General features: G+C 41.6%; 1 protein-coding gene across 16 annotated transcripts in view; it reads left to right on the forward strand.

Moving 5' to 3' along the window:
- The window catches only part of DAB1 (DAB adaptor protein 1), a 692,719-nt gene that overhangs the window by 634,474 nt on the left and 34,493 nt on the right, over nucleotides 1-23,752 (forward strand). For 9 of the 16 annotated variants that reach the window (XM_033916678.1, XM_033916677.1, XM_033916676.1 and 6 more), the window contains 4 exons: nucleotides 570-629; nucleotides 11,183-11,233; nucleotides 13,452-13,514; nucleotides 23,185-23,293. In XM_033916678.1, coding sequence (XP_033772569.1) covers nucleotides 570-629; nucleotides 11,183-11,233; nucleotides 13,452-13,514; nucleotides 23,185-23,293 — 283 coding nt within the window. The remainder of the gene's footprint in view (nucleotides 1-569; nucleotides 630-11,182; nucleotides 11,234-13,451; nucleotides 13,515-23,184; nucleotides 23,294-23,752) is intronic. The other 7 variants (XM_033916683.1, XM_033916689.1, XM_033916686.1 and 4 more) reach the window with 4 other exon arrangements.

Consider the following 23,752-nt stretch of genomic DNA (forward strand, 5'->3'; position numbering starts at 1 on the left):
AGAGAGAAGGCTCTGATCAACGGCAGCAGCTTACGTCTGAATCCTATATGTAGAAAGGAACTTTTGACCTAAATGCAATGCAGGGGTAGGGAGAGTGAATCTGGAGAGAGGGAGAGATATGAAACCCAGGGGAGGGGGGAATAAACCCTTATTACCTGAGGACCCAGATCCTTGTCAGTCCACCCCTGGTTCTACTGTATTCAAGCTTAATGAAACAGCCTTTGTTGGAAGTTCATGCTTCCAGAATGCATGTGTTCGCAATTGTTGCATACAGTATACTATATAGCAAACATCTACTGAGTTTCTGTACGAGCGTGTAGAGAAGAACTCTCCAACACCTTAAATTCATGTCTTATATCATATGATAGCAGCTAACCAGTAGTCCTACAGAATTAACTCATGTGTTGGTTTCCTTTTATAACAGATTTATTTTTTTGGTCCTACTCCTTGTTCCTTTTCCATTTCTGAAAGGTATTGATGTCCAATGGTTCATCTGAAGGTGGGTTGTTGTTGTTTTTTTTCACCTGATACCTATGTTAAAATTATGTATTTCATTTACGTTAATCTAGGTTCCAACCAGCCAGAAGAAGGAAGGGATTTATGATGTGCCAAAAAGTCAACCTGTAAGTGTACGTATCATTTCTGTACCTTTGGACCAAAAAAATCTAGATGTGATACGGTGAAGTTGACAACAACAGACTGTAGATGTGGATGTTCTGAAAGACGATTTGCTACTCATGCTTCACAATAAAAATACAAATGAAGGGCTGAATTTGTAATACACGTACGATTGTCCTGCCGGACCCTACAAGGTCTGTGTTTCGGTGAGACCACCTTCCTCAGGGGTCCAGACGATGTAGGGTACACCAATAAAAATATGAGCCGACAAATGGCAATAGCTTGAACCAAGCAGAGTGACTCATATTTTTATCTGCTATAACCCCTTTTTTTTTGGGGGGGGAATAGCCAAACGATGTTAGTTCATCTATCGCTCGGCTATTTTGCATGGTGTTTTAGCTCATTTGCATTGCTGGATCGGAAAATGGGCGGTTGAGGGGAAAAACACTCGGTGGGCCATTTTGCGCATCGGGTCGGTAAAAGCGACCGTCTCTAAAGCTGTGAAAACAGGTTTAGCGACAATCGCTAACATTAATGCATCCCCCACTAAATGCAGTTGCATGTGTACCAGCAAAGCAGTGCCAATTAACACCAATTATAGCTAATTATTGATTGCTTGTGCCAGTTACTGCCTAAGTTGTGCAATTGTTACATAATGTACATAACTGGCAGTATTCTATAATCTGTACATGCCATTTTGCATGCAAACCCCCTAATTTTATAAAAAGTACTAAAAACTGCATGCACAATTTTGGATATGTATTCAAATTGTGCATGCAATGTAATTGAGTAATGAGTTAATTAGCAACAATTGGCATTTTAACAAGCAATTATTGGTGCAAATTAAAATCAATTACAAGTTATGTGAGTAAATTTAGGTGCAGGATCCATGCCTAAATGTTACGCACAAGTCAAAAAGGGGAGGCAGAAGTAGATAGGTCATTGGCTGATCAGGGACGTTACTTTAAATTATACATGTAATTATAGAATAAGGGCACCCACACCTAAATTTAGTCACGGTTCTTGGATGTAAATTTTACTCTGTAAAACTATGCCTTACTTTAAGTGCGGCTTATAGAATAACATTTTTTTTCAGTGCCGATTTTTAGGCGCAATGTATAGGTCCTAGTGCGATGTCTAAAATGAGTACAGAAGATTACAAAATTAGATGGGCTAAGACCAATTTTACATTGGTCACTTAGGTCAGAAAAGGCAAGTCCAGGTTAGGACAGTGGCAATTCGCATAACTCCCATAAGTACGGATGCAACTTATTTAAAACTTTGCAATCAATGTCAAGATTGTAGCACTTATTGAAAAAAATCTGAGTAAAATAGGAGAAATGATTTCCCTTCTGTAAAAGGTTGTAAAAGCAAGAAATTCCTAAATCACTCTTTAGCATCTCAGGCAGCTTCTCATGAAAAAGAATTTCGATCATTGTTGCTCACAGCTGTTTCTTACAGACATTTTAGAAAACAGCGAAAAACCTATCTTTTCTCCAAATAACTGACTAGCTGACTCATTCAAATATACGATTATGTTTAATGTTTATAATCTTTTGTAAACCGCGTAGAACTTTTTGGTAACGCGGTCTATAAGTATAATGCTATGTTATGTCCACTGTGCTCTGTCTGTTCCTCTGCCGGGCTCTTAAATTGAAAATCGATTATATTAGAGGCTTATGTAAATCTCTAGTGATCTTGCCTATTTAATCTGTTTCTCCAGCATTTATTGGACTCTTAAATTGGTGCTGGTAGTGGCTTATACAAAAGCTCATTGTAGGGTGCCTTGTCATTTGCCACTATAAAGGTTATCTGCTGCCTTTCCCAAATCTGACCCTCCCCCCCCCCCCCTTAGTACTGGGTACCTCTGGATACTTCAGAGTGGTGAACTTAAATTCAGTACGTGCGGCTCGTGTCAAAGACATCATTTAACCTTCGATGCTTGGCATGAGGAGGAAGTATAAATAAGAGACATTATCCACACCCCATTTCTTGCAGCAGCGCTTCATTATCACAGCAGAAAGCTTTTGCCGATTCTGTTTGCTCTCTCTTTCTTGTCTCGTTTCCCCTTCATTGCTTGCTTACCTGGGGTTTTTGCTGTGTTCATTGTTGGACATGTGTTGGATGATCGCAGGGTCTGTCGAGCCCATTATAACAATTATCCAGGAATATTTTTAAGATATGTTTTCAAGACCACCTAAATCCATCCATGTGCTGCTATCAGTTGATAAGAGTCATTCAAAATGGTGTGCATTGTCTTGACTTTATCATGGGTTTTTTTTTTTTTTTGGGGGGGGGTTAATGACAATGATGATCTGGCATAATTTATACATGTGTCGGTTACCAAGAGTGTGAACTCTTCCCCCCATGCAATCCGCTAAGAAGATCGACTGTCGGCTCCGGGCGGCTTTTCCGCAGAGGAGAGAATCCTGCATTCACCGTGGGCCTCATCTGGGGCAGCCTCCTTGGAGCGGCTGGGGCACGGGCAGTGTGTCTGGGAGGGAATGCATGGATGGGAGAACATCGCAGGGGAGGAGACATAGGCATCCTGGGACTGTCTGCCAAGTCTCTTCCCTGAAGAAGCCCTTTCTGGAAACGTCAATCGCTCCTCCTAAACTTACTTGCTCCACTTCATCACTGACGCTGAAACCGTGGATTGAAGACAAAGTTTTATTTTATTTTTCTTTCCAGCTTATGATTTATCTTTAATCTTATCTATTGTTTTGCCTTTTGTCTTTGTTTTGTTCTATTTCTATCATTTAAATTTCTCCAGAATTCTACTGTTCAACGGCTCCCCCTTCTGCTTCTATTCCTTTCTCTCCTCTCTTCTACCTTCCAAAGTATTTAGATCAATGCTGTCTTGTTAAAATGTTTATTTTATTTTTATTTTTCCTCTAACTCTACTTTTCACTTCTCTATTACCCTCCAGGTACTTTAGTTAGATTGTGAGCCTTCGGGACAGTAAGGGAATTTTTCAAGTACCTTTCTTATTTCTAATCTTAATGTATATTTTCTGTAAACCGCTTAGAACCTAACGGATGTAGCGGTATATAAGAAATAAATTACATTACATTTTGTTTTGATTATTGTGGCAGTTTCTATATTGATTTTCTTCAGCACCAGAGACAGAGACTTCATCAAGTACAGCAGGGCTGCCCAAGTCCGGTCCTCGAGATCTACTGGCAGGCCAGGTTTTCTGGATATCCACAATGAACATGCATGAGAGAGATTTACATACCAAGAAGGCAGTGCAGACAAATCTCTCTCATGCATATTCATTGTGGATATCCTGAAAACCTGGCCTGACAGTAGATCTCGAGGACCGGACTTGGGCAGCCCTGAAGTACAGAATACTGCTGCCTGTGTTACACTAGTATTCTGAGGGGAGACTGTGGCACAGTGTGGTGCAGTGGTTAAAGCTACAGCCTCTGATCACCAGAGCTGGTATTGTGACATCACAATGCCTCATTCCACCAATGCCTAAGAGCCAACCTCATCAGTGATGTCACAGTGGCTTGATTGTCCTGTACTTGGCTCACTTTTACTATATGTTGATTTCTAGAGTGGTGCAGTGGTTAACGCTACAGCCTCAGCACCCTGAGGTTGTGGGTTTAAACCCATGCTCCTCCTTGTGACCCTGGGCAAATCACTTAATCCCCCCATTGCCCCAAGGATATTAGATAGATTGTGAGCCCACCAGGACAGTCAGGGGAAAAAGGCTTGAGTATCTGAATAAATTCATGTAAACCGTTCTGAGCTCCCCTGGGAGAACAGTATAGAAAATTGAATAAATAAAGGTAGGTATGTTAATATATATTAGCTCAGGTTAAGGCACATGGTTTATCTATTGTAGTATATCGCACCTCCCAAATAGCCTAGTCATTGACAAGCTCAGTGCCTCAGCGCATGTGCAGACATCGTGATGACATCACACACATGCATGATGTCATCACGTCAACATCTACACATGTGCGGAGACCCTCCAGCCTCGGCTCTGTGTTTAGTGTGCCGCAGTTTGGAACAGTTTGCAAGACAGTGATCTATAGATATAATTCTAATTTTTATTTATAAAGAGGTTAATATTCAGCCAGAAGTGGTAAGGGTTCCACCGACCACCGCTGGCATTATTCCCAGATATTAAAAACTGGGCCATGTCCAGGCTTCAGCATTGAATATCCATTTTATGTGGAGCCAGCTAACACATAGTGGGTTAAGTCAATATTCAGCAATTAACTGGCTATAGGTTACCGCATAAATTTAAGAGTGTGTTCTATGAAAGGTTACTAGATGTCTTTTCAAGGACATGTCCAGAGGTCTGGACAGCTTTTCAAAACCTGGCACTTTCATCAGGGTTTTGAAAAGCTTCCTGTCAAAATTGCATTGGGAAGGGACATCTGCACATGCATGGATGCAATGCAGTGACATCATGTGCATGCATGTGACATCATTGTGTCATGTCTGCGCATGTGTTGATGCCATCTGGGGGGGGGGGCAGAAAGGGGCGTGACACAGGTGGAACGGAGTGGAACTGGGCGGACCTGGGGGCATGGCCATGGGTCCGGATTTTCCTTCGGGAAAATCTGGTAACCTTAATTCTATGTAATGTAATTTATTTCTTATATACCGCTAAACTCCATTAGGATTCTAAGCGGTTTACAGAAAATAGACAATAGTGTGCATTAAAATTATAAGTAATATAGGTTTACAGAGAAATATACATTAAAGGATACAATAAAAATAAGATAAATAAATAAAGAATAGGTACTTAGAAATTCCCTTACTGTCCCGAAGGCTCACAATCTAACTGAAGCACCTGGAAAAATAACAATTAGTTGAGTAATAAAAGTAAGAAATAGAAATGGAAGAAAAAATAAGAAAATAAACATTCTAACAAGACTACATTGATCTAAGGACTTTGAAAGGTAGAAAAGAAGAGAGATAGGAATAGCTGCAGAAAGGAGGAACCGTTGAGCAATAGAATTTTGGAGAAATTTAAATGTTAAAAATAAAACAAAACAAGGGGCAAATCAATGAATGAAATTCACAATAAAATATAAACTGGAAAAAAAGTGAAAATAAAAATCAGAACAGTCGGATTAAAGTCCAGATTGAGATGACTTCACTGCTAGGCCACCAAATTTCACCAAGTATCATCCGATCCTTGCCAACACACCGGAAGCCCCAGATCCAGTGTCTCTGCTTTTCGAACTCGACCGAGAAGTTCACATCCTCCTCCTGCATGCCAAACCTGATGAACTTGTCTCTTTTTGGACACTTTTTTTGCCATTTTGACCGTGCGCGGCTCCTCGGCGACCATGCCATCTGGGCTAACCATGGCCTCTCCTTCGCGGTGGCGGCAGTGGCTGTGGGGGACGCTCCTTTTTACACAGTTAGCCTACGGCCTGGCCACCCTGAGTAGGTCTGCTCGTACTATCAGAAGCTAAGCAGGGTTAGGCCTAAAATTACATTCAGAAAAATACAAAGGTTTTTCTGGCAATGCCATTTAACAAAATCAAGGAAACTTCTGTAAACCTGAATGGGAGAAATTATCTTATTAACCCCGCCATAAAAATCCTTGGTGTTACCCTAGATCAGTCCTTAAATTTTGATGCACATACTGATGCTTTGGTCAAAACATGTTTCTACACATTATGGAAGTTACGTTCTTTAAAACCATATTTTGATTTTACATCTTTCAGATTATTAGTGCAGTCTCTAATTTTGAGCACTCTGGATTATTGCAATATCGTCTACTTGGGATCTTACAGGAAACATCAAGAGACTGAGAATGATTCAAAATACAGTGGAACCTTGGTTTACGAGCATAATTCGTTCCGGAAGCATGCTCGTAAACCAAATTGCTCGTATATCAAAGCAAGTTTCCCCATAGGAAGTAAGGGAAACTCGCTTTGATTGGTTCCACCTCCTATATCCCCCCCCCCATCTGAGCACGGCAATGACATCTCTTACCCCGACTGGGCACCAGTGCCAGTGCCCGAAGATCCTCCCTCTTCTGGCGCAGCCTGGGCTGGGCGGTGCGTCAGAGATCCTCCCTCTTCTGGGCTGGGCTGGGCTGGGTTGGACTGGCTTTGAGCATTTGCGTAAGCTCAAAGCCTTCTGGTCTCGCTCTCTCCGAGATTCTGAATCTGAGAATGCTCAAAACCAGTCCAGCCCAGCCCAGAAGAGGGAGGATCTCCGACGCACCACCCAGCCCAGGCTGCGCCAGAAGAGGGAGGATCTTCGGGCACCGGCACTGGTGCCCAGTCGGGGTAAGGGATGTCATTGCCGTACTCAGGGGGGATGTAGGATCGCAGGGGGAAGGGGGGCAGACGCGAGCGGGGGGAGGATGCCGGTTCGCAGGGGGGATGGCGGATCGTGGGGAGGGGTATGGAGCAGCGTCAGTGGTCTCAAGGGGGGGGAATGGAGCGGCGCCGGTAGCCTCGGGGGGGGGGGGGTAGGAGGTGGAACCAATCAAAGCAAGTTTCCCTTACTTCCTGTGGGAATGCCGGATCGCGGGTGGGGGGGCGCTCGTATAGCAAAGCAAGCTCGTCTTGCAAAACACTCGCAAACCGGCGCACTCGTAAACCGAGGTACCACTGTACAGCTATACGTCTAATCCTTGGCTTGATAAAAATCTGAACATATTACGCTGTATTATAAAAAAACTGCATTAGTTACTGGTAGAAGTTAGAATAATATTCAAATTTGGATGTTAGTGTTGCAAAACTTTGCTTGGTATTGCTCCCACTTATTTATTGAATCATTTTGTTTTACCAGCAAAAGTTTGTCATATACGTGGAACTAATTTTTTTTCATTTCCGACTTTGAAGGGATGTCAGTTTAAAAGATAAAACTTTATCTTTCCAGGCCGGGTTTTGGAACAAAACTTTAAGTGTTTTGTTTCTGAACTCATTTTCTTATCAAATGTTTAGGAGATCATTGAAGACTTATTTATTTGACAAATATGTTTAACTTTTCTAACTATGTTCTCAAGCTAATGTAGATGTCATTTTCGCTGCGTTTCTCTTGATGTTAACTGCTCTGAACTGCGGGATACAAAAATAAAGTTGTTATTATTGCATAGAAACATGACGGCAGATAAAGGCCAAATGGCCCATCCAGTCTGCCCATCCGCAGTAACCATTATCTCTTTCTCTCTCCGAGAGATCCCACGTGCCTGTCCCAGGCCCTCTTGAATTCTGACACAGTCTCTGTCTCCACCACCTCTTCCGGGAGACTGTTCCACGCATCTACCACCCTTTCTGTAAAAAAGTATTTCCTCAGATTACTCCGGAGCCTATCACCTCTTAACTTCATCCTATGCCCTCTCATTGCAGAGTTTCCTTTCAAATGAAAGAGACTCGACTCATGCACATTTACATTATGTAGGTTAGGGGTGTCCAACCTTTTGGCTTCCCTGGGCCATATTGGCTGGAAAAAATGTTTCTGGGGCCGCGCAAACGCTGCAGCAAGACAGAGGATGGAGCCAGCAAGACAGTAAACTCCCGGGGGCTGCAGAGGAAAAACACTGCATCACTTTTGACCGGGGCTGCACAAAATACTTCACGGGGCCGAATGCAGCCTTCGGGCCGCAGGTTGGACACCCCTGACGTAGGTATTTCAATAACTCTATCATATCCCCCCTCTCCCGCCTTTCCTCCAAAGTATACAGATTGATAGCTTTAAGTCTGTCCCCATACGCCTTATCACGAAGACCACACACCATTTTAGTAGCCTTCCTCTGGACCGACTCCATCCTTTTTAGATCTTTTTGAAGGTGCGGCCTCCAGAATTTTACACAATATTCTAAATGAGGTCTTACCAAAGTCTAGTACCTGGATGGGAGACCACCTGGGAATACCAGTCGCTGCAGGCTGAGAGGCCCTAGGTTGGGCAGCAGCGACACAGTGGAGCCACGCACTGCGCAGGAGAAGGCAATAGCAAACCACTCCTGTACTCTGCTGTGAAAGATCACAGGGTGGATTCCTCACTGTGTGTGTTGCCACAAATCAGTGGCCAACTCAGTGGCATGATCCATCCTTGTATGCAGTTACCCTGGCCAGTTAATTGCTGAATTTCGGCACTTAGTGGCCTGCAAAAGTCTGGAAGCACGTGTGAACTTTCTTTTTTTTTCAATATTCTTTATTCATTTTGAAAACTTACAGCAAGCGTATAGGAATATATCATTAGTAACAACAATAACACTTGTAATTCTCATATAATTCTACAAACATAAAAATTATATCCCGTCCCACCCACCTTCTTTCAAATATTATAATCAATTATATCATAAATATAATATAAACAAATAATTTAGTGAAATTTCCAGAAAAACCCTCCCCCCAAACCCCCTATGTGTACATATATTCATCCAATGAAAATGATGTTTACTCCTTACAATATCGTTCCAATGGCCCCCAGATCTTTATAAAATTATTATAGTTCCCTTTCTGTATTGCAATTGCTCTTTCCATCTTAAAAATATGGCATACCGAATTCCACCAGAATGTATAATTAAGCTTAGTATAATTTTTCCAGTTATTGATGATATGCTGAATAGCAACCCCAGTCAAGATTAATAATAGTTTGTTATTATGTGCTGATATTTGTGTGAACTTTCTATTCTTTCAGCTTTCTGCCCTTTTATTTTAATAGCTGCGTCAAGGAGCCAGAGGAGTGAATTTTCAAAAAAGACATTCCTATACATTCGTACCAATGTATAGGAATCTCTCTGACGCACCTACTGTGACACACGGTCCGTGTCGGAGCCGAACTCTAAACTATTCAAGCCTCCGTATGATAAGTTTTTTGTTTTTTTTTTTTTGTTTTTTTTTTGCACTCCCTTGATGTTTAATGCATAAAATTTCCTCATATTCCAGTTCAAGTTATGTCAAATAAGTTTGATATTTCATACTGAAGTCACTAATTCTGTCAATTTGATGTGGCACGTTTAAAATTGTGTGCTATCATTAGACTATTAAGGTGGACCAAAGGGGTTTTTTTTTTTAACATTATGGTTGTTTCTTTACACAACTGTTTCTGTCAGCGCACTACATGCACAAACATTGATTTTAAGGACAAGTTCAGAATAATGCACATGGGGAGAACTAGTTCAGAGGGTGTCAGGGGAAAAGAATAAGTTTCTCGGATTTATTAATTTGTGTGGGACTATTTGAATTAACAAATTTTGGTTTATATATGGATTGTTTGTTTTATGATTGTGTATGTTATTTTGTACTCTGCCTTGGATAAAGGTAGATTATAAATGGAAATAAATCTAAATCTAAAATCTAAACTGTAAGTATACAGTGATAAGCCCCATATTTGGAGCCATCACTTCCCAAGTAAAAGATCTTTGATTCATCGTTGACAAGTTTAAGTTTAAGTTTATTAGGATTTTATATACCGCCTATCAAGGTTTTCTAAGCGGTTTTACAATCAGGTACTCAAGCATTTTCCCTATCTGTCCCGGTGGGCTCACAATCTATCTAACGTACTGGAGCTATGGAGGATTAAGTGACTTGCCCAAGGTCACAAGGAGCAGTGCGGGGTTTGAACCCACAACCCCAGGGTGCTGAGGCTGTAGCTTCAACCACCGCGCCACACACTCCTCAATATGTTGAAATCCTCAAAGGGTGCAATGAACATAAGAATAGCCGTACTGGGTCAGACCAATGGTCCATCAAGCCCAGTAGTCCGTTTTCAAGGTGGCCAATCCAGGTCCCGAGTACCTGGCCAAAACACAAGGAGTAGCAACATCCCATTATCTCAGAGTAAGATTCCGGAACCCTAAATAGTAGCAACATTCCTTACAGAATCTCCAAAGAGAAGTAAGATTCTAGAATCCCAGAGAGTAGCAACATTCCATGCTAGCGATCCAGGGCAAGCAGCGGCTTCCCCCATGTCTGTCTCAATATAAGAACATAAGAATAGCCTTACAGGGTCAGACCAATGGTCCATCAAGCCCAGTAGCCCATTCTCATGGTGGTCAATCCAGGTCCTGGTTCTTGGCCAAAACACAAGGAGTAGCAACATTCCATTATCTCAGAGTAAGATTCCGGAATCCCCAAAGAGTAGCAAGATTCTAGAATCCCAGAGAGTAGCAACATTCCATGCTACCGATCCAGGACAAGCAGTGGCTTCCCCCTTGACTTTCTCAATAACAGACTATGGACTTTTCCTCCAGGAACTTGTCCAAACCTTTCTTAAAACCAGCTACGCTCTCCGCTCTTACCACAACCTCTGGCAACGGCGTTCCAGAGCTTAACTATTCTCTGAGTGGCAAAAAAAATTTCCTCTTATTGGTTTTAAAAGTGGCAGTCAAAAGAACAAATATAATGGTAAGAATTATTAGGAAAAGAATGGAGACTAGAACATGGAATATCAATTCAGTGGTCGGCCACTCAGATGACTGAAGTAGTTTGTTAGCAGGCCGAATGGATTTTCATTTCAGTTGCTGAGTCAATAATCCGTGAGTCTCAGGTTGTCATAATCATAAATTCATTTCATTTCCCTTCCATAACTCATTCATCTCATGTTCGTAAATCATTCTTTACCATTGCAGAATGGAGACCTCTTGCTGTGTTTTGATGAAAATCCTTTTCAGGTCACACAGGTAAGGTTGTGCCTTTGGAAATGAGCAGAAATTCTCTGTGCATTTGAAGGCAAACTAAACACGGTCGCACTTTGTGTAAATGTGGCACACCAAACGGCACATCGTCCCCCTGCGGGGTTTTACAGTTAATCTTGTTGCTAAGGATTCAGCCATAAGGAAAACCTGTTCGGAGACTCAGTGATGTGCTGCTGGGTCACCGGAGCCAAATGATTATATGAAAACTGTGTCTGACCGAGTGAAACAGAACTGATGAAAGTATATTAATTTTAAAAAAACAGTGTGGCATCATATTTTTGCTTATCTTATTAATTCGATAGATTGTGTTAACTATTTACTGTGTTCACTTGAATATAATACAGTGCAAAATATAAAATGGCCCTAGAAATCAGATCAGAGGGCACAAAAATGATCATATAGTTTGTCGGCGGGGTGGGTTTATTCAAATCAAGGAACGCATTTGTTGTGTTCCATGTATAATTGCATTTCCATAAATTTTTGGCCTGAGAATCTGATAGTGTTTAAGTGGGTAAGCACGCGTGGTGGGGGGAGGGGAATGATGGTATGTTAGGGGCCCATGGAAAGTTGGAGGACCACCAGAGTGCAACTCATTGATGGGCGTTCAAGTGGAATAAAATGCACACCAGTGAAGAGTTTATTCACGATAAGTAACAGATTGTTTTTGTTTTTGGACCAGTTGAATTACCATAAAGACTGAATACCCCCCCCCCCCACATATACCTTTACTAAACCGCAATAGTGGTTATTAGCGCAGGGAGCCGCACTGAATGCTCACATGGTTTAGTAAGTGGGGGGGGGGGGGGATAAATTAAGAAGGTGGCAGCAGAAGGAGGTTTTTTGAACAGATGAGGTTTGTTCCCTCTCTAGTCTGCATGCAAGATCAGCTCTGGCGGCAGACGGGAAGCTGAGACTTTTTTCCTCCTTTCGAAGCAGCTGTCCCTCCAGTTTCAATCGCTTTCCCCAACAGGGTTTAAATGTGTGGGGGGGAGGGTAAAGATTTTTGAATGCTATATTGAGAGGTTGTGTGGTACAGTGGCCCCTGGAAAGTGCCCCTTCCAGGTTACTGGTAGAGGACCTGTTCCGCTGGCAGAGCTCGGGGCATCCCTGCCAGTTCCGATATTTGGAGGTCGCAGGGGTGCGGCTTGGGAGCAAGATGGGGTGGAGAGCAGGAGTAGTATAACATTTTATCCCCTCCCACTTTAGGCTCAGCCCCCCTACTCTCCCTCCAAAACAACTGAAGATCTGGATAAGCAACTTTATTTTAAAAAGGTTGATATACCATTGGTTGCAAGATAATAATGTTGCTATGTGGTTTCTAAACAAAGGTTTAGTTAACAAGAGGGAGATCAAAAAGAGGGAAAACAGAAATAGAACAGATTATAGCTCACATGGATAACGTCCCCCCTCAAAGGCAAAGGCCGCTTGCTTGCCATGTCAAATGATAGATTATACCTTCAGTGGCTAAATTTCATTCCTGAATGTTGAACTTTTTCGATCTAAATAAGCCTAGGTCACATCGCTCTCCTCTTTGGAGATTATAAATTTAAGCACCCAAAGCTGTACACGAGTATCTGATGCAACCCCGGGCGTCATATTGATAGGAGTGTGGTACCCGTCCTCCCTACCCTCCTACCACTGCACGCGCCGCTTCCCTTCCCCATACCTCTGTAACATTCCTAGTGGCGATCAGCAACCCCTAACCTGCTATTGCACCTTCTTCCAATGTCACTTCCTGGACCCGTGCCTAGGAAGGGAGAGCCCATGCAGGTGTGACCGCAGGTTGGGGAGGGGGGTCACTGCTCGTTCCAGGAACATTGCAGAGGTATGGGGGGGGTTTGAAGGAAAGCAGCGCGCAACAGTGGAGGGAGGGGGGAAAGGAGCATGTAGGGGTGGGGGCAGAGAAGAGGGCAAGGGAGGGGCGCCACTGCCCGGCTCCCTTTTTTTCAGACTAGCTAATTTTGGTTAACTTGTGAATTTAGGGGGAAGAAGTTCTCAATGTTGGTGCAGCTGGCTTTGATCCTGGTTCACTGGGTTCAAGTCCCGTTGCAGCTCTTTGTGACTCTGGACCAAGTCCCTTAACCCTCCGTGCCTAAGAGCAGAGAGGGAGCTGTAGCCGCGTAGTACCGTATATCGGGGTTGTTGTTTTTTTTTTTCTTTCTCTCTTTCTCTCTTTTTAACTTTCTTCTGTTGTTCTTCCCAGGCTGTTACTCAACTAGAGCTTTTTGGAGACATGTCAACTCCTCCAGATGTCACCTCTCCTCCCGTAAGTGCAGCATTTATTCTGTCCATTGGTCCACTAGAAAGTTTTTCCGTTCTGTCTGTTTTATCGTTGCTGCTTTGAATTCAACGTGGACGTCAGTCTTTGATGTGTAATGTTTGCGTGTAGATCTTTTAAGCAGCAGCGGCAGAAGGAAATCTTAATGAAAAATCCTTAAACCAGTAGATAATTAAAAGTGCTATTTTACTTTGTTTCTTATTTTTCTCTGTCATCCTTGGATAAAATGGTAAAACTGTGTTAAATAAATACATGTCAGGGTTATTAATGAGGTGCCAATTTCATTCACACTTTTCTTGTTTGCACATGTCGTTACAATATGAATGCATATGGATCAAATACACTACATTTCCTGGTTATGTATGCAGGAATAAACAACTGTATTCTACAACCAAAAAGAAAGCACAACCCCACGCATAGCAATGCAAGACAAAAAGAGTGGGGAAGGGACACCACACATCAGCCGCAGAGACAATCAATTTATTGCAAACCTATAAATGATAACAGCATATGCATATAAATAGCTAAAACATAAGGCAAGCTTCACAGAGAGTTTTTAAATCCTTTCTGTACTGGACCCCCAACACGGTCCGTGTTTCGGCTCGAAAAAGCCTTCCTCAGGGCTGTGTAGATAAAATCTCTCAATCCGTGATTAAAAGCTTGCATGTTTCCCTGGGCGAGCTCTCAAGTCACATCGCTGCCCCTCCAAGAAAAAAGAGCTTTTAATCACGGATTGAGAGATTTTTAACTATACAACCCCGAGGAAGGCTTTTTCAAGCCGAAACATGAGGGTCATCAAGGAACTGAAAGGGACCATAGCTGAACTGCTTCAACTAATAGCCAATCTGTCGATCAAATCGGGAAAGATTCCGGAAGACTGGAAGGTGGCGAATGTTATACCGATCTTCAAGAAAGGTTCGAGGGGAGATCCGGGGAACTACAGACCGGTGAGTCTGACCTCGGTACCGGGAAAGATGGTAGAGTCACTGATAAAGGACAGCATCCTTGATCACCTTGACAGACACGGGTTGATGAGGACCAGTCAGCACGGTTTTAGCAAAGGCAGATCGTATTTGACGAACTTCTTTGAGGGAGTAAACAGACAGATAGACAAGGGCGATCCAGTCGACATTGTATATCTGGATTTTCAGAAGGCGTTCGGCAAGGTTCCGCATGAACAACTACTTCGGAAAATTGCAAGCCATGGAATTGAGGGTGAAATACTCACGTGGATTAAAAACTGGCTGGAGCATAGGAAACAGAGAGTGGGGGTAAATGGACAATACTCGAACTAGAAGAGAGTCACCAGTGGGGTGCTGCAGGGCTTGGTGCTTGGACCCGTGCTCTTTAACATCTTTATAAATGATCTGGACATAGGTACGACGAGCGAGGTGATTAAATTTGCGGATGATACAAAGTTATTCAGAATAGTAAAGACGCAGGGGGATTGCGAAGATCTGCAATGTGACATAATCAAGCTCGAGTAATGGGCATTGACATGGCAGATGAAGTTCAACGTGGATAAGTGTAAAGTGATGCATGTCGGTAACAAAAATCTCATGCACGAATACAGGATGTCCGGAAAGGGACTTGGGAGTTCTGATCGACAAGTCGATGAAGCAAAAAGGCAGCAAACAGGGCAAACAGGATGCTAGGAATGATAAAGAAGGGGATCATGAACAGATCAGAGAAGGTTATCATGCCGCTGTACCGGGCCATGGTACGCCCTCACCTGGAGTACTGCATCCAGCACTGGGCACCGTACATGAAGAAGGACATGGTACTACTCGAAAAGGTCCAGAGAAGAGTGACTAAGATGGTTAAGGGGCTGGAGGAGCTGCCTTACAGCGAAAGATTAGAGAAACTGGGCCTCCTCTCCCTTGAACAGAGGAGATTGAGAGGGGACATGATCGAAACATTCAAGGTACTGAAGGGGATAGACTTAGTAGATAAGGACAGGTTGTTCACCCTCTCCAAGAAAGGGAGAACGAGAGGGCACTCTCTAAAGTTGAAAGGGGATAGATTCCGTACAAACGTTCTTCACCCAGAGAGTGGTAGAAAGCTGGAACGCTCTTCCAGAGGTTGTTATAGGGGAAAACACCCTCCAAGGATTCAAGACAAAGTTAGACAAGTTTCTGCTGAACAAGAACGTGCGCTGGTAGGGCTAGTCTCAGTTAGGGCGCTGGTCTTAGACCAGAGGGCCGCCGCGTGAGCGGACTGCTGGGCATGATGGACCACTGGTCTGACTCAGCAGTGGCAAATCTTATGTTCTTATGTAAAGGGTTTCTATGAAGCTTGCCTTATGTTTTAGCTATTTATATGTATATGCTTTTATCATTTATAGGTTTGCAATATATGTTTATTCCTGCAAGACTCTTTTTGTCTTGCAAGAATAAAAGCCATCTATATCCATGCGTAACTCTAAGCTTTTCAGTTATACCAGTGGCTCCCAAACCTGGACCTGAAGGTACCCCCAGCCAGACAGGTTTTCCGGATAGCCACAATGAATACTCATGCAAGCAAATCTCTCTCTTGAATATTCATTGTGGCTAACCGGAAAACCTGACTGGATGGGGCGCCTACAGGACCAGGTTTGGAAACTACCGAGTTATGTCACTGAGTGGCGCTGTTGCTGCATAATCAGAATTTGGTATTATCAAGTAAAAATGCAATTGCCTTATGTTAATGAGAGATTATTTATGCAAACTAGAATGCAAAAGAGGAGCCATCGCTGGCACAGGTGTTTTTTTACTCTCAAATGTATATTGTATATCTCAGGATTTTGTATTTAAAATGGAAGGTCAATTTTTTTCTGTTCAGTTGACCATAGAAAGCAGTGATGGACACCAGAGCCATCACAGGAAGTAATAATAATAATAATAAACTTTATTCTTATATACCGCCCTGCCATAAGTTCTGAGCGGTTCACATAAAAAGAACCCTGAACGTTCAATGATGCATACAGACAATTGAAAAACCAATCAAATTTACATAAGAATGAACTCTATACATTCAGTGAAGGATACAAACAGTTAAAAAGTTCATCAAGTTTCACATTTTTTCAAATAATTTAGTTTTTAGTACCTTCCTAAAAGAGTAATAAGATTTGGCTAAAGGAATAAGAGAGCTCAACCAAGCGTTCATTTTCCCTGTCTGGAAAGCAAACATTCCTACTTGAAATCTCTTACATCGAACAGATTTTAAAGATGGGTACATAAACATGTTGTTATTTTGAGTATTCCTGTTAGAATTTTATACTTTAAACTGAGAGGAAAGATATTCAAGAGCTAAGCCAAATAATGCCTAGAAACAGATACATCCAAATTTAAATAGAATTCTCACCTCAAAAACCAACCAATGTAGCTTTTGATAAAATGGGTTCACATGATTGAACTTTCTTAGACCGAAAATCAAACGGACTGCCATATTTTGTATTAAATGCAATCTGTGATAAATATTTTTATGGGTCCCTAGATATATTGTGTTACAATAATCAAGGATTGATGGAATGGAAGGGTGAACTACTAATCTAAACGATGTTATATCAAAGTGTTTTTTGATTGTTTGTAGTTTCCAGAGAATAGCAAAATATATTTTTTAATCCACAACTCTGTATGATCCTCTAAAGTTAGATGACGATCTAAAGTTACTCCTAAAAGTTTGATAGAGATAGTAAGTGGAAAATTTTTGCCATTAATTTGAAGGACTTTATCTGTAATTCTATCATTTGGACTAACCAGAAAAAAAACTTAGTTTTATCTGAATTAAATTTAAGTTTAAACTGTCATCCAGAGTTCTATTTTAAGTAGACAAAAAAAGCAATCAAGAAAAAGTAGACAAGTAAAAAGTAACAAGAAAAAGTAGACAAGAAAAAGTAGACAAGGAAAAAGTAACAAGAAAAAGCAGATGAGAAAAAGCAGACGAAGAAAAGCAGACAAGAAAAAATAGACAAGAAAAGCAACCATTCAAGGAATGAGTCTAAAAGTGGGTGGAGGTAGAGGAGGACATCACACTATCCTTTCACTATCTGTAAGTCATGGGCTGTTGTAAGCTGATTAATTGCCTTCAGAGAACCTTCAGTCTTAACATTCAGACCCCCTATCAGAACCCCAGATTTTGATTATTAAATTGAACAATCGTGATCACTCCAATGTCACCGCTCCTTTAATAGTCCTGTAAAAATATAATTGGACATCAAGCTTTTAAATATTACATTTTTCTTTATATTATCTACGGTATGTCTAGACTTGTATCTATCTAGAATCTCTTCATAAAGGCAATTAATAAATCCCAATAAATAAATAAATCTATATAAACAAATATTTAAATGTATGATGTCCAGTTATGGGGGTATTTTGCTAAGCTTCATTAAGGTGCTAGCATCGGTTTTGTTGCATGGCAAACATTAGCATGACCAAACAAACCACAAAAAGAAAAGAGACTCCTATGGAGAACCAGAAGGAAACGTACAAAGAAGGGCTGTACAAAAGTCCTTCCAATGTAGAGCCGTACAGGTCCCAAGGAGTAGGACAACATTCAAAAATATATTCCAAAGCACCTGGAACAAACCGTACCTCGAACCCACACTACAAATACAATCTCCTGCACATGTAAACAGCCAGTGTGGCATAAATCCCGCTCTAGCTGCTTACTGCCAGGAGGGGCAGGAAACATTGTGGCTTGGGTGAGTCAGAGGCTTGGATTTCTATGAAAATTAGGGTGTGGGCCTGTACTGCGTGCTAGCTGTCATGACTGCACTTAGCACCACCTCAGGAAGTGTTAAATGCAGGCACACCACTGGCAGTCCTCTAGTGCATCCACAGCCAGATCGACACACATCCTCACTCTCCCCACCCATGTCATTGCCACAGCCAAATTGTTGCATGCCCTAATCCTCACCTGATTCCTTCCAACATCTGATCCTCCACAAACACCTACAATCTCTTTCCCAAATATATAGCATTCCAATCACTGTCACTGAACCTACCTGATCAAAATCACAACACGCCAGATCAGACAACAACCCCCTCTCCCCCAGCAAGTCAATCACTTTCCACAAGCTCCCTAGTCAAGCAAATCACTTCTCTTGAACCCCATGATCAAGTTGATGAAATCTCAGCACCCTCTGATCGGAACCTTGACATCCTTGAATCAGAGTCCAAACTCCCTTGTCAAACTATTCACTTCCCCTGAACTCCCAGATCAAGGCAATCAGACCCCAACACCCCAATAAGATCCCAACACTTTCCAATCAGAACCTTGAGCTCCCTTCTCCCCCACCCAACAAATCAGACTGAAAACCACCAAAACAATAACCCCACTCTCTGATAGGAAAATCCTGCCCCCAGAGAGCCCTCCCCTCCCCCATCTCTGACGCTCCCAGAACCTATCTGGGGGTCAATATTGGTGGTCTAGTGGGTCCATAACAGCAGTAATCCTCATCCACTGCCACTCGGGTTGGCATCATTATCCAAAATAGCAACAATGCCCCCTAGCAAGTCTTATGGTATTACCACTAGGGGTCAATCCAGAAGGATGCCCCTAGATATACTATTGTAATAAAACCTCTAAGGGTCATTAGCAATATTTTGGATAATGACACTTACATGGGCTGCAATGAAGGAGGGCCCCTGCTGCTGGGAAAGTCCTAGACCAAGGGGTAGGCAATTCCGGTCCTCGAGAGCCACAAGCAGGTCAGGTTTTCAGGATATCCACAATGAATATGTATGAGATGGATTTGCCTGCACTGCCTCCTTGAGATGGGGGGAGGGGGGGAGAGGGGAGATATAATAGAGACATTTAAATACCTACGTGGCATAAATGCCCCTGTGGCGGGTCTCTTTTATTTTAAAGGAAGCTCTGGAATGAGTGGGCATAGGATGAAGTTAAGAGGTGATAGGCTCCGGAGTAATCTAAGGGAATACTTTTTTACAGAAAGGGTGGTAGATGCCCGGAACAGTCTCCCGGTAGAGATGGTGGAGACAGAGACTGTATGAATTCAAGAAAGCATAGGACAGGCACGTGGGATCTCATGGAGAGGAGGACATAAGAACAGAAGAATAGCCCCACTGGGTCAGACCAATGGTCCATTAAGCCTAGTAGCCCGTTCTCACGGTGGCCAATCCAGGTCACTAGTACCTGACCAAAACCCAAGGAGTAGCAATATTCCATACTCCCAATCCAGGGCAAGCAGTGGCTTCCCCCCTGTCTTTGTCAATAACAGACTATGAACTTTTCCTCCAGGAACTTGTCCAACCCTTTCTTAAAACCAGCTACACTAGCCGCTCTTAACACAACCTGTAGAAATGCATTCCAGAGCTTAACTATTCTCTGAGGAGAGATAGTGGATGCTGCGGATGGGCATGTTTCTATGTTTCTAATATTTGCTGTTGATGTGCACTCAAGTAAAAAAAGGTTCCTTTGTCTGTTTAAAGGACTATTCTAGGACAAGTGATGTCGCAGTGGTCATGATTACTGAATTTAATTATCATAATCCAACACATGGAAGATGTGTATGTCTACCTTATGCACCATCTGCACAAGAAGACATAATCATCATCATAATAATATTGATATATACAAATATGCATAATGGGAGTCATTTTATAAGGGATTTGAGCTTGTAAAACAGCATTTTATGTGTTCAGATTGGTTCTTATACAATTGTCCATGCAAATAGACATATGAAAGGTAATTCTTTTAAAGGGTGCCTACAGGGTGGATCCTAAAATGTACCTACCAGAAGCCTATTCTACAAAGTTAAATGTCTAATTTTTTTTGTTTAGTTTAGTTTTTAGGTTTGTTTTTTTGTTGGGGTTTTGTTTTTGTTTTTTTGGGGGGGGGTTAAAAATATGTGAAAACCATGCCTAGATTTAAGGCCTGATTACATATTTCAGCCATATTGTCCCTAAATTGTAACAGAATGCACATAGGTTAAGTATTCTATAACAGTGGTATTCAATCCAGTCCTCAGGGACCACCTGGCCAGACGGGTTTTTCAAAGTCTCTGTCATCCATATTCATTGTGGGTATTCTGTAAATCCGACTGGCCAGGTGGTCCCTGAGGACTGGGTTGAATACCACTGCTCTATAAGCCACGTGCCATTAATTTGGGCCCCGACCATACTCTGCTCAGTCTTTGACGGCATGAATGCCAACCTGTAAACCTCATGCGTTATAGAATAGTTTGTAACCGAAATATTGACATTTTCAGAAGTATATAAATATTTGTGCACTTTCTTGGCACCTTCCTTATAGATTTATCGTCACACAGGGTAATTTTATAACTGAGAGGGTAAAAAGTCTGTTTAAACCCTGTTTTTTAAGAGAAACATAGGTACTTGTATGTTGGGTACCACTGACTCATGTTGAACATCATCAGACTTAAACCAATACATAAGAAGGCTTCTGCTCTGCCGCTCCAGTACTAGTCTCTGGCTCTGACGTTATGTACCTGTTCTGCTTCTGATGACAAGTGGGAGTGTGTTGGTTATTACAATATTTTTCTGCTTTCTTTTGTATTTGTTTCTACAAATCACATGCATAGCCATTCAAAAAACATTTCAAAATATGGCATTAATAAAAGCTCACAGAAAACAGTACTTGTGCATTTGATTTTCAATATAAATTTCGACGATTTTTTTGTGGAGTTCCTGCAGTGGATTGAGTTGATCGGTGTATTACTATTTAAAAAGGCTTACCAAAGACCTTCAGTCACTTTCCGCACTGGACAGAATGCCAGGAAATCAAAATAGTATACAAATTAAGTTTTATTACATATATACAATATTTCTAGCCATAATCATTGATTAAGTACAGAGTTTGAATCAATACGTTACCAGTTATTACATCATCACGGTTATTACATCATTACTCTTGTCCACGAACAGGAGGCTTACTCACAAAATGTCATCACACAGCGTATCAGTGGTGGAAATGTCCCCTTCCTTACAGGTAACTTTCCTTTCTGGGAAGGCAATATTTATACATATCCCCTCCTTGTAACTGAATGCCGGGAGGATGTTTACCAATCAATATACTCCTAGCCTGCCTCGTGAGCTAATTTCCCATCCCAATGTCGGGAGGATGTTTACCAATCAGTATGTGTTAATTTCCCATCCCCTTCCTTGTGGAGGATATTTACCAATCTGATTACACATCCCCCCTTTATGGATTGAGCTAACTGAATGCTTGTGGATTGAGCTAGAAACTCCTAGCCTGCCTACCAATCAGTATGTGTTAGAAACTCCTAGCCTGCCTGAGCTGACAATGACCTGCTCTCATAATTATCAGTAGGTGCTGAAAAATTTCTGGCCTTGCTCGTTCTCATAATACTTGTGTTTCCCTGTAACAGCTATCATGGATCCTAGGCAGTGTCATTCAATATTAATAATCCTTTCATACCATACGTTTCACATTCGTGTCACAATCGGTTAGAGCTTTTGAAACTTCCCTGCTGAAAAAGATAAGTGCTGTTTTTTTGTGAGCTCTTATTAATGCCCTATTTTGAAATGTTTTTTTTTTTTAAAGGCTGTGCATGTGGTTTGTGCCATTTTATGGTTCTGTCTAAGGTTTATTTTAGGACAACTATTTTTCTCTGAAGTTTGTTTGAAGTTTTTTTGACTGACCAAAACCAATGAGAAAAAAATGGGTCTCTGGTACTAGAATGGTTTTGCAAATATGGCACCATCCTACGGAGCTTTGAGGTTTATTAATTCAATGTTGTGGACATTCCGGCATCCTTTCATTCTCCTTCAATATCGACAAACTACTAATTATACAGTTTTATAAAGTTACCCTCATATACTCTGATTCTACAAACTTGCGTGCACAATTTCACACTTACCCCTAGTTTCTATGTACCATGACTAAAGCTGGGGATTTTGGAATTTGGGGAATAAAGGCCACACCTTTTTCAGTAGGTCAGGGCAAGTTATATATATATTTTTTTCCATTTATGGTTCTCTTCTGTACCCTAAAAATATTGAATTGTAGTTCTGCCCCTTTTTTTTTTTTTTTTTTTACCTAGTGTCTCGTTTGGTCTGTATGTCTGTTGGTCTTAACTTTTGTTTTAAAAATTTTTAAGCATTATATTAAAATAAATGTGGTGTTTTTTTTCTCTATGTTGTAATTCGCTTAGTAAAAATTAAATTAAGCGACTCATCAAATTAAAATAAAACTTGAAACTTGTGCAATAGGTCTTTCCCCCGTAAAGCAGCATTTTGCACAACCCTGGCTTCCCAACCTAAGACCTGGGAAAGGCCTCGGATATAGGGTTACCAGATGTCTGGACAGCTTTTCAAAACCCGGCACTTTGTCCAGGTTTTGAAAAGCTGGTGAGCTCGGGGCTGGGGCTGGAGTGCATCCGCTCATGCACAGATGCGCTCCGGCCCGAAGAGACAAGGTTTGTGTGGAGCTGGGTTTGGAGGGCGGAACATGGCAAACCCAGGGGTGGAACGGGACAGTCCCGGGGTGGAACAGAGCGAGGTAATGCATCCTCTTTTACCATCAAAGAGTAACAAACAAACAAACAAAAAATCTCAATCCAATAAAATGTTTTCTTTGAAGATCTATAAAAGGAACCATTCTCAGAATGGAAACTGCTGTTCTAGCTTGCCTTTGTTCCTGTTTTTAATCTTCTACCTCTCTCTGTCTGTAGACTCCTGCAACCCCAGGTGAGGCCTTTATCCCATGTTCATCCCAGCAACATTCTTCCAATGCAGATTTGTTTGGTTCTTTGTCTTTCAACCCTGCTGCTGTACCCTCAGGTAAGACAACGTCACTATCCGTGTCTACAAATGGGAGTGACCAGGACTGAAAAAAATAGGCTTTGGCCTTCCTCAACCACTTCAAATGAAGGAAATGAAACACCAAGGGTGATTTATTTTTTTTTCCCAACATTTTGCTTGTGAAAGATTTTGAAATGTTATTTTCATTTGAGAGGTCTGAAAAAGTCAGACTTTCTTTAGGAATCTCTAGAGACGTTCATGGGCAAATATTTATTTTATATATATATCATTTTTATTCTGCCAGTGCTAAACAATTTTACCATTAGTGGATCACAATGAAAACAAGAAATAATTACTAAGATATATACAAACAATTCCATATCATAAATTAAGGGGGTTCTTTTCTTTTTTTTAGTTCAAAAAGTTTTATTGTGTTTTTCAAAAACAAAAAATCATAAACATAAGATGCATAATAAGATTACAATTTACAATAATAAC

The sequence above is a fragment of the Geotrypetes seraphini genome, chromosome 12 (assembly GCF_902459505.1).
Source record: "Geotrypetes seraphini chromosome 12, aGeoSer1.1, whole genome shotgun sequence".
NCBI classification, from domain to species: Eukaryota; Metazoa; Chordata; class Amphibia; order Gymnophiona; family Dermophiidae; genus Geotrypetes; species Geotrypetes seraphini.